This window comes from Trichosurus vulpecula, chromosome 2, assembly GCF_011100635.1.
Source record: "Trichosurus vulpecula isolate mTriVul1 chromosome 2, mTriVul1.pri, whole genome shotgun sequence".
Lineage (NCBI taxonomy): Eukaryota > Metazoa > Chordata > Mammalia > Diprotodontia > Phalangeridae > Trichosurus > Trichosurus vulpecula.
The window spans coordinates 84,271,578-84,283,367 of NC_050574.1; the positions used below are offsets into that span (position 1 = coordinate 84,271,578).

At 38.9% G+C, this 11,790-nt stretch overlaps 1 protein-coding gene across 1 annotated transcript; it reads right to left on the reverse strand.

The window, feature by feature from the left end:
• Nucleotides 1-8,685: 8,685 nt before the first annotated feature.
• LOC118839003 (olfactory receptor 51I1-like) lies at nucleotides 8,686-9,630 on the reverse strand. Its single transcript, XM_036746387.1, has one exon. It carries the CDS (start codon nucleotides 9,628-9,630, stop codon nucleotides 8,686-8,688), a length of 945 nt encoding a protein of 314 aa, XP_036602282.1.
• Between the last annotated feature and the right edge of the window lie 2,160 nt (nucleotides 9,631-11,790).

Genomic DNA, 11,790 nt, shown 5'->3' on the forward strand with positions numbered 1-11,790 from the left:
CCTACTTGGGGTTTTGGTACCGCATTTGGATTTAGGTGTTGTGGTACTGCTATGGAAATCATTACTATCACTGTCATCATTATAATACATAAACATTGCTAAATGCTTATTCTATGTAGGAAACTAGGGAAGAAAGAGCTATATAATGTAGACTGTTTTGGATGAGCTTATGGTCTTACATGGGAGACAGCACATACATATAAAGTAATGCTTAACCATACAGGGGAGAATATGACAATGTCACATGAGTGATACAAAAAAAATAGGTACCTCAGGTCTTTAGAGAAGGAAGACAGGAACGATAAGGGCAGACCTTCTGGGGAAGGAGAGAAGCTATTCACTATCACCATCACCATTACTGTTATCATCATCATCACCATTGGTTACCATAATTACCATCATCACATCAATAACACAATCTTTCTGATGATACGGATAGCAAGTGTTGAAATTTAGAGGCTCTATTAAGAAAATTATCAATTAACATGTAATTAGAATAGGTACAAACTTATTAGCTCCCATTACAAATCAAGACTAACTTTGATAGACTTGGCTCTTCTCAGCAATACCAGATTCACAGAGAGCTCCAAAAGACTCATGATAGAAAGAGCTATCTGCATTCAGAGAAAGAACTAAGGAGTCTGAATGCAGATTGAGGCAAACTATCTGCCCTCTCTTTTTTCTGTCTCTTCTTTTTTGGTTTTGTTTCTTCTTTCTCGTGATTCGCTCCATTGATCATGGTTCTTCTTTATGACTTGACTATTGTGTAAATAGGATTGATGCGAAGATATATGTAGAACATATATCAGATTCCATGCCGTTTTGGGGGTAAGGGGGAAGGGAGGGAGGGGAAGAAAATTTGGAACTCAAACACTTGCAGAACTGAGTGTTGTAAACTAAAAATGAAAAAAAAATATTTTAAAAAAATAAAGATGTCTTCAATGAATCTTTGGAATGATGAACAGACCTATTTTTTCCCCTTGTAGCAAGTGATTCAGTTTTCCTATCTTGTTATGCATATAATATTATTTGATTAAGTATGTAATTGTAGGAATAGGAGTAAATCATGTTCTTCGATTAGCTTCTATAGTATATTTCCATCTATCTATATGTAGTTAGCTACATATACTTTATGTAGTTATTTCCCTTTTTCCATTGTCTTTTTCCATTTTCATATAATTAGTACTTCTTAATTTGCAGTAAGTAATACAACCAAATGTACATTCTTATCTGGCTTCCAGAATAAAGACAGGAAGAAGTCCATCTTTTCTGTTTGCCTAGGGATCAATGCATATGCTAGACAAAGACTTAATATGAAGTCAGCACAAGATATGGAGTTCAAGATTGTGAGTCCTTTAGAGACTTACCAGTCACTACTGTAAGGAGTGGACTAACCCACAACCTGGACTAATCAATGCTTCCCAGTTGGGCACTTTTTCCTCTAGTAAGATTATGGTAGTGGTGAACAAAAGGAGGGAGCTACTACATTCCAAATTTTTAAGTAAAAAATGTATTGTCAACCTCCTCCCCCCAGTTGGATGTACCTATTATATACACAACAGTTGAGTATCATGGGACTCAGGATGGGTCTCAAATATTTCTTTGCTCCATCCATTACATGATTCAACCTTTGTGATTGTTTTGCTAAAGAGTTGCTTTCTCCTTGACCTCTTTTATTCCACACCTGTACAATCACTGTCAAGATGATCACCACACCAATTGACACCACAATTAGCTCCAGCATCACTGAGAGCTGACAGATTCTGCAGGATGATGTTGGACCTTTTAAAAAGAATAAGCCAGTGAGGGGATAGAAGATGGCAGCTGGAAAGCAGGGACTTGCTTAAGCTCCCCACCAGGTCCCTCCAAAAACCTATAAAAATGACTCTGAACAAACTCTACAGCTGCAGAACCCACAAAATAGCAAAGGGAAGCAGGGCTCGAGCCCAGGACAAACTGGATGGTCACTGGGAAGGGTCTATTGCATGGAGCTGGGAGCAGAGCAGAGCCCAGTGTGTGCCACACCGGGACCAACCAGACCAGGAGCTGGACGAAACAGGCATAGCACCCAAAATCAGATATGGCAGTTAACAGACCTCCCAACCCACAAACACCAAAGACAACAGAGAAGGTTAGTGGGAAAAGCTGCTGGGACAGAGTGAAAGGAATTCGAAGTTTGGCCACTGCCCTGGGGTCAGTGGAGGTGATGCAGCTCTGAGGCTGCTAACAGAGCTACAGCTGCAGTTGCTTCCAGCCCTAGGCCCACCTGGTGGGAAGAATTAAGTGGCAGATTAGAGCAGGAGGGCAAAGCCTGCTTTGCCTGGCCTGGATCTAGGCCACGATCCTGGCAGGTGGTTCTTGGGGGAGAAGGAGCGCTGGTGTGGCAGAGCTTGCTGTATAGAAGTAGCTCTGAAAATAGCAGCACAGCCCCTCAAGCTTGGGACAAACTACTCTCTACTCTACAAGCAGTCATACCCCCACAAAAAAACTCAAGGGTCAAGTAGTTGGCTGGGAACATGAATAGGAAGTGAAAATGCACTCAGATTCAGTCTCAGACTTTGGAATCCTTTTTAGGTGACAAAGAAGACCAAAACAAACAGCCAGAAGAACTCAACAAAGTCAAAGAGCCCATATCAAAAGCCTCCAAGAAAAATATGAATTGGTCTCAGGCCATGGAAGAGTTCAAAAAGGATTTGGAAAAGTAAGAGAAGTAGAGGAAAAATCGGGAAGAGAAATGAGAGTGAGGCAAGAAAACCATGAAAAACAAGTCAATAACTTGCTAAAGTAGACCCAAAAAAATACTGAAGAAAATAACACCTTAAAAAATAGACTAACTCAAATGGCAAAAGAGCTCCAAAAAGCCAATGAGGAGAAGAATGCCTTGAAAGGCAGAATTAGCCAAATGGAAAAGGAGGTCCAAAAGGCCACTGAAGAAAATACTACTTTAAAAATTAGACTGGAACAAGTGGAAGCTAGTGACTTTATGAGAAATCAAGACATTATAAAACAGAACCAAAGGAATGAAAAAATGGAAGACCATGTGAAATATCTCATTGGAAAAACCACTGACCTGGAAAATAGATCCAGGGGAGATCATTTTAAAATTACTGGACTACCTAAAAGCCATGATCAAAAAATAGCCTAGATATCATCTTTCAAGAAATTATCAAGGAGAACTGCCCTGATATCCTAGAGCCAGAGGGTAAAATAGAAATTAAAAGAATCCACCGATCGCCTCCTGAAAAAGATCCCAAAAAGAAAACTCCTAGGAATATTGTCTCCAAATTCCAGAGCTCTGAGATCAAGGAGAAAATATTGCAAGCAGCCAGAAATAAACAATTTTGGAAACATAATCAGAATAACCCAAGATCTAGCAGCTTCCACATTAAGGGATCGAAGGGCTTGGAATATGATATTCTGGAGGTCAATGGAGAGAGGATTAAAATCAAGAATCACCTACCCAGAAAAACTGAGTATCACGCTCCAAGGCAAAATATGGATTTTTAATAAAATAGAGGACTTTAAAGCTCTCTCCGTGAAAAGACCAGAGCTGAATACAAAATCTGATTTTCAAACACAAGAATCAAGAGAAGCATGAAAAGGTAAACAAGAAAGAGAAATAATAAGGGACTTACTAAAGTTGAACTGTTTTGTTTACATTCCTACATGGAAAGATGATGTGTGTAATTCATGAGACCTCAGGATTAGGGTAGAAGAGAATATATATATATATATATATATATATATATATATATATATATGTATATATATATATATATGTATACACACACACACACATACACACACACACACACACACACACACACACACACACACATAGACAGAGGGCACAGGGTGAGTTGAATATGAAGGGATGATATCTAAAAAAATAAAATCAAATTAAGGAACAAGACAGGAATATATTGAGAGAGGGAGAAAGGGAGAGATAGAATGGGTAAATCATCTCACATGAAAGTGGCAAGAAAAAGCAGTTCTGTTCGAAGGGAAGAGGGGGCAGGTGAGGGGAACTGAGTGTATCTTGCTCTCATTGGATTTGACTTGAGGAGGGAATACCATACACACCCAATTGGGTATGTTACCCCACAGGAAAGAAGGAGGAAGGGGATAAAAAGGAGAGATGATAGAAAGGAGGGCAGATAGGGGGAGGAGGTAATCAAAAGCAAACACTTTCAAAAAGGGACAGGGTCAAGGGAGAAAATTGAATAAAGGGGGACTGGATAGAGGGAGCAAAATACAGTTAGTCTTTCACAACATGAGTATTGTGGAAGGGTTTTACATGATACATGTGTGACCTATGTTGAATTACTTGCTTTCCTAGGTAGGGTGGGTGGGAAGGGAAGAGGGGAGAGAACTTGGAACTCAAAGTTTTGAAAGCAGATGTTCAAAAAAAGTTGTTTTTGCATGCAACTGGGAAATAAGATATATGGGCAATGGGGCATAGAAATCTGTCCTGCCCTACAAGAAAGTAACCGAAAAGGGGATGGGAGGGAGTGGGGTGACAGAACAGAGGTCTGACTGGGGAACAGAGCAATCAGAATCTATGCCATCTTGGAGTGGGGGGAGGGTAGAAATGGGGAGAAAATTTGTAATTCAAAATCTTGTGTAAATCAATGCTGAAAACTAAAAATATTGAATAAATAAAAAAAGAATAAACCAGACCCTATTCTTCATATGCTTCCAAAGCTCATTAGGAAAGACAGAGATACAGCTTTGTATGCTGAGGACATAGAAAGTGAACCAGTCTAGTATAAATCTTACTACTGAAGAAGACCAAAAAATGCCTTGGAGAGTTTTTTTTTTAATGGACTCCTTTTCAGTTAACAAGAATTTATGAAGTGCTTACTATATTTCAGGCGTAGATTTAAGTTCCTAAGGATTTTAAATGTGAACAAGCTTATCACAGGTAATAGCATTATGGTGAAGGATTCCTGGATAACCAAGGTGTATTATATTTTTAAAAAACTGACAATAAACCCAAAAGCCCTACTAGAGCACAACAAATTATTAGTTCTATAAATAAGTTGGGTTACTAAACACAGAAGTGTTAACAAAACAACAGAATATACAATCAGAGTTGACCTTACAATGCCATGCCTTGGAATTTATTGCTTCTAAACCACTTCTTTCAATCACTTTGCCTTTTTGCCAATGCCAATGTGGTAGCTGGTCGGGTATAATTAAGTGCTTTCCATAGTTTTGGCAAAGAAAACCTCAGCCTGCTTTTTTTTGGCTTATTCTTGTTAGTCTGAATTCTGAAGAACAATAGAATTATGGAACAACAAAAGCAATTATAATATCCACCTTGATGTTTAATGTGAATATTCTAATAATCCAACATGTATCTGACACCAATTTTTCTTGCTACCATGGATAGAATTCATACGCATGAGGAATTCTGTGTAATGGCTGCATTTACACATCCCTTTTTAGATAAGAGCTTGTTATAACTAAAATGTTTATTTCTTCTAGTGCCTATCATAGCAACATGAGAACAATGGGTACTTACTAAATGTGTGCATGACTTACTACAGAATTTGTTTATCTCCTTTCCCAATTACACATCCCATGTAAGTCTCCTATTCTACTTTTTTGCACAGAAATTTTCACTGGTAATAGGTAGCTGCCTTATGCCCATTCTGTGTCATTCTTCCAAAAAATTATTGATATACTGTTTTTCTTATATCATAGTCATTTATGATATAGCCTTCTCCTCACTCCAAGCCCTTTAAACTATTCCTTGTAATATTAAAAAAAAGAAATAAGGTAAGGAAAACCAACCAACACAGCAACTGTATCTGACATCTTACCCAATATACCAGACCCACCCAAAGAGTTCAACACTTCTTAACAGAGAGGAAGGGGGTGCATTTTTTATCTCTTCTGTGTAACAAGATTTGTCATTGGATCACAAATGAAGAACTCAGAGTTCTTACAGTCTTTCCCTCTAATTTTACATGAGAAGCAACTGAGAACCTGAGGTTTAAAGATATTTGTCCCAGGTTACACAGTAAGTAACAGAGATTTGAACCAATGTCACAGGTTCATAGGTTCACAGGTTTGGAGCCTTAAGGGACCTTAGAGTCCATTTTGATCAGAGCCTTCATTTTACAGATATGGAAACTGAGACCTAGAGAGGTAAGTGGATTTGCTTGAGGTCATACAGTTAGTAAGTAGTATAGCCAGAAGAAGAAACCAGGTCATCCAAGTACAAATTCAGAATTCTTTACAGCACTGAATGCTATGTTAGACCCTAAACTCTACGAGCAAAACAAAAAGACCTTGGAGCTTATACAGTCAGATTTTTATTGATTTTTACATGTACAAATGAGGAAGGAATGAGTTCAGAGAAGGAAAAGTGACTTTTCTTGAGTCACACAGTGGGCCAGAAATAGAGTCAGGGCTAAAACAGCGAACAAGCTTCATTACTCTTCCCTCCATTGGCTCTGCTCCTGACTCTCTGGTTCTTCTCTACCATGTCTCTACAGAGGCCTCCTCATTCTGGAAGTTTGCTCCACTTCTGGACTTCTCACATTAGAATTACCTTCCCCCTTCCCTGGGCCCCTTGCTCTGATTGGTTGTTTGCTCCCACGACCCCCATTTTAATAATGCGCATAGGCCACTCATGTCTTCCTTCCTCTCCAGGCTCCACTCCTGACTCTTCAGACCTTCTTTACCACGTTCTCAAATGAATACCTTTCCCTCTTTCTCTAATCCTTTACTGCTTCATTTTTTGGGTTGTCTTGGCTAATTAGAACGTAATCTCCTTGAAGGTAGGGAACATCTTTTTGACTTGTATTTTTATTCCCAATGCTTAACACAGTGCCTGGAACATAATACATAATTTATGCATGTTGACTTGACTAGAATCTACACCTGAAAAGGAATGTAGGAAGGCTATGGGCCCCAGCCTTAAGACCTACCTGTCTTCTTCTCTCCCAGAGAATTCCTTTATCCTTCCATTTCTCCTTCATCTGCCTGATGCCAGAGAAGCCTCACAGTTCTTTGAAGCCACAGAGCTCAAAGTTCCTGTACTGGCAATAGTTTTATATAACTAGTTGATCAAGCTTTGCAGCTCATGAACCTTTTCCCAGTATTATGCAAAAATCATGTTAAATACATACATTTTATAATGGTTCAGTTGCATATTTTATTAATTATTTACATACTTTTTGTGGAATAGGGTACATTTTTAGGTCAATTTAAAGTTTGCAAAATACTTTACATTAATTGTTTCATTTTAGTCTCCATAAAACTCTGTAAAGTAATTATTATTCCCAATTTACAGATGAGGAAATCAAGTCTCAGAGATGTATAATGTCTTTTTGACTTGCATGTAAATTGGATATAAATCAGGCAGAGTGGCAAGAAATCATCAGCCTCACTCTCTCTTCCAGAGTCAGCAAAGTCCAGTGGCAGGGTAAAAGTCAAGATGATTGGTCATGGTTTGGGATGCAGTGGATGACCTTGGCATCCTCAGTGCCTGACAAAGCTCTAAGTGCGCCACAGCTTCTACTTCAGGTGCCTCCATGTCCCATTGGAACAAATTATTCTCATCTGGGATTCCATCCACTCCCCCAGGGGAAGTCTTCACATGCTGGGGGCAGACATTTCCTCTAACTCATCACTGGGTTTGAGACCTGTCACCTACTTTCAACCTGGTTGAGTCAATCTGTGGAAACGGTTTTCCTAGGGTGTGGTTGGTGTACATGCTAGAGCTTCTTGGAGCCACAGGTGAGCATTGGGTGGCAGGTGGACAGCAAAGGTAGAAAGCAGCCCTGAAAAGAGCTCAGCAAGCCCTCACACCAGACACGCTAGTCTTCCTGAACACTCCAGAGATGCATAATGTTTCATTCATGGTAAAACAGTTATGAGGTGTTACTGTCAGAAAGAGATTAAAATCCAGATCTTCCAGACTCCAAGTCCAATACTCTACTCACTACACATATATTATTGTGCTTGTGCCCATTTTATGTATCTGGGTTTATAACTCTAATTATCTGTATGTATCTCTTTGAGAACTCTGGCATGTGATTTTATTCTGCTACCTATCTCAAGGATCTCCATAGTGCTCAACTGTTCTCAAAACTAACAGAGGAATGTTTGCCCCTTTGAACTATTAATCCCAAGATTTCTGTCAGTCCTCCAATCACTAACATAAGTGTTGTATTTGGAAGATGAAACTAGATTATAGTCATTCTATTTTTGCTTAAAAGAAAAAAAGTTAATGATTACAATGTCTTTGAAACCAAGTCCTTGCTCAAGAACTTCCCTGCTGAGAACTTTATTTCTATGGGAAAATGCAATCTGGTCTGTGATATCATTCATATTATGACCATTTCTAAGATCAAATGGCTGTAAAAGCTGAACTGATGTGAAACTCATAGTACATGAAGAGAAATAGTGGAATCTAGTGGAAATGAGTCCAAGAGGCTATGACTCAGTGAGTTAACCTAGTATGAGAAGTCTATCTGCTCAGAACATGATATCATGACCCACGTTCTCTAAAACATCCAGTATACTAGAGCTTACCCAAATGACAGTCACTAGTAACGTTATGCAAATCTTACAAAGCAAACAGTTAAAGTCACAGTGAACTTCATAGGATGATATTGTGTGTGGCTAGTGGTTTTTTTTTGTTCTTTTTTTTTTCCCAGCTTCAACAGTTCAGAATTTAGTCACAGAGAATAACCTGATGAGCCTCTTACGGATCTCCTTTGTCTTGATGGAATAGATCACAGGATTGAGCATGGGTGGGACAAAGAGGTAGACAAGGGACATTAGTGTATACACAAATGGTGGTGCATATCTCCCATAACGGTGTACCATGGATACACCTACCATGGGCACATAGAAAATAAGTACTGCACATATGTGAGATACACAAGTGTTGAGTGTTTTAAACCGCTCTTCTTGGGAAGCAATAGCCAGCACAGAGCGGAGGATGAGTATGTAGGAAAGGAGGATAAGTGCAGAATCCAGGGCAAAGGTACAGATGACAATGCACAAACCAAAGATGTTATTGATAGTGATGTCCCCACAGGGTAGACGGATCAGGTCTGGGTGTAGGCAGTAAGCATGAGACAAGATGTTAGCTTTGCAGAAGGGCAGACGCTTCAGGAGGAAGGGTAATGGAAAAACCACACAGAAGCTGCGGATACCAATGAACAGGCTCATTTGTACAACTCGAGCATCAGTGAGAATATTAGAGTACCTCAGTGGGTTGCAGATGGCAACATAACGATCAAAACTCATAGCCAGTAAGATTCCAGACTCCACGAAAGAGAAGAGGTGGATGAAGAACATCTGTGACATACAGGCATCAAAAGTAATCTCCTGTGTATGGAAGCAGAAAGTGGCTAACACTGAGGGCAGTGTGGACAAGGACACACCAATGTCATTGACTGAAAGCAGGGACAAGAAATAGTACATGGGTTGGTGCAGACTTTGCTCCTCTTTGACAATGAAGAGAATTAGGCTATTTCCCACAATGGAGATACTATAGAGGGCTCCAAGTAGCAGGAACATCCAGTGTTGAGAGTCTTCAAGCCCTGGGAGGCCAGTCAAAGTGAAGGGAGGCAACCCCGTGCCATTTGTGGAAGAATGTCCCATGCTGGCAGTTTTGTTCAGGCTATATAATCAAATTTCATGGAAAGGAAAGGAAAGGGTAGGTCACTGCTGATCAAATCCCTCAGTCTGGCATTCCAGACCGCTGCAACCTAAAACTATTCTATTCCAAGTTATATCTCATTCTGTTCCTCAGCATATACCTTCTACTCTAGTGAAGTCAATCTCTTCAATAGCTCCTACCTTTCACTCCTTGACAACACTTACAATAATTTTCCTTAGTCTTTCAGTTAATTGTTGTTCACTACCTTCCTTAAAGTAGATTTACAACTCAACTTACATAGTAAGTCTTTCTTGTTAACCCTAACTAACCTCTATGGATCTTATGGCCTTCCTGATTCCCTCTTTCTTTTCTCTTTTCTCCTAGTTAGCACTTCATTCTTGTTCCCCTTACTCTCCTTGTAGCTTCTCCCTCCTATTGCTCTCTTGCTCCTTTTTTTCCTCTTCCTTCTGTGCTTTTCCTCCCTCTTTCCTCTGCTCCTTCCTGAACCACAGAAAGCCACATACCTTGACTCTTTCCTTACTCTGTAATAGCCCTTTACCTCAAATCCTGTCTGATGCTGAGGAGAGTGAAGGCTTCCTTTGCTGCCTGCATTTCTCAGATCTCCAAAACTAGGATGTGGTAAAAAAAAAAAAAGAAAAAAAACCACTTTAGCTAACTGAGTTAGTTATATCTAAAAAGCTTTACTCACAAACTTACAAGAAATAGTCTCAAAAGTAAGGTTGAGAAAATCATAGTTATTGAATCTTAGAGCTGGAATCATGGAATCTCAGACTTTTAGAGCTAGAAGGGACCTTAGTAAACATTTTACCCAAAGACATAGCCCCATATGAATCTCTTTTTCACTATCCTTGAAAAGTAATCATCCAAGTGTCACTTGAATATGCCTTATGAGGAGAACCCCATTATCTCCAGTGGTTTTTGGATGACATGAACGATGAAGTGTTTTCCATATAACAAGGATTATTTCTTGCTTCCTGAGCTAAGCCAAACAAAGCTAATGCCTCTTCCACATAACAGCCAGTCTTTTGATCATTTTAAGACAGATAACATGCCTAGGTTTTCCCTTCTCTAGGTAAACACTCCTAGATTTTAAACTGAATTGTCCATCACCTAAACTTGAGGTCATTACCCATCCTGGTTCTCTTTTTCTGGATGCAAGATATACCTTATTAACATCTTTGGTAAGCTATGATGGACAAAGCTGAACACAGTACTCATGATGTACTCTAACCAGGGAACAAGAATATCACCTCTTTCTTCCTAGTACACTATGCCCCTCATAATGTATGAACTGTTGACTTGTGTTGAGCCTGAATTCTACTAAAACCCCAGAATTTTTTCATATGAATTGCTGTATAATAATGTTACATCCATAATATACTTGTGAAGTTATTTTTAACCCAAGTGTGAAACTATTTTCCCTAGTAAATTATTTTGTTTTAATCATGTTTTATAATTATTTTTTATTATCTTTATCTTATTTTATTTGGATCAACATTTGTGTCCATCAAATTTTCTTTTGGATTCTGACTGTTAGGCATACTGGCAGTTATCCTTTCCTCCTTTGTGTCACCTGTGCCCTGGATAAGCATTTCATCTATGTTTTTATCTATGACACTGATTAAAACATTAAACAGTACAGAGCCAAGCATAGATCCATGGATCACTCTACTGGAAACCTCTTAATCTATGTGGACTAATGCAACAACCTCTTAAGTGATTTCCTTGTGTAACATCTCTTCCCACTATAATTTATTCCTCTTCTTAGCTATCAAAATGATTTTTCCTAAAACTCATACTTAGCCATGCCTCTCTTCTTATCATGAAACTCCACCAATCAACGAATACATCTAGAACAAAGATTCTTAACTTTTTTCCGTCATAGACCCTTTTATAGTCTTGTCAAGCCTATGGAGACTCCTCAGAGCAATGTTTCTAAATGTAGAAATTAAAAAATGTGGGATTACAAATAAAACCATTAATATTGAAATATAGTCAGAAAAGATTTCCTAAGATTACAAGTTCATGGCTCCCAGGTTAAGAACCCCTGCTCTAGAAAGAAATATATACTTCTTTGTTTTACAGTTAAAGCACTTATAACCTAGCCCCAACCTAATTAGCACATCATTCCCTTTTTCACA

What these genes read in the sequence shown, in the direction of transcription:
- LOC118839003 (XM_036746387.1), bottom strand. Translation starts at nt 9,630, where the DNA reads ATGGGACATTCTTCCACAAATGGCACGGGGTTGCCTCCCTTCACTTTG.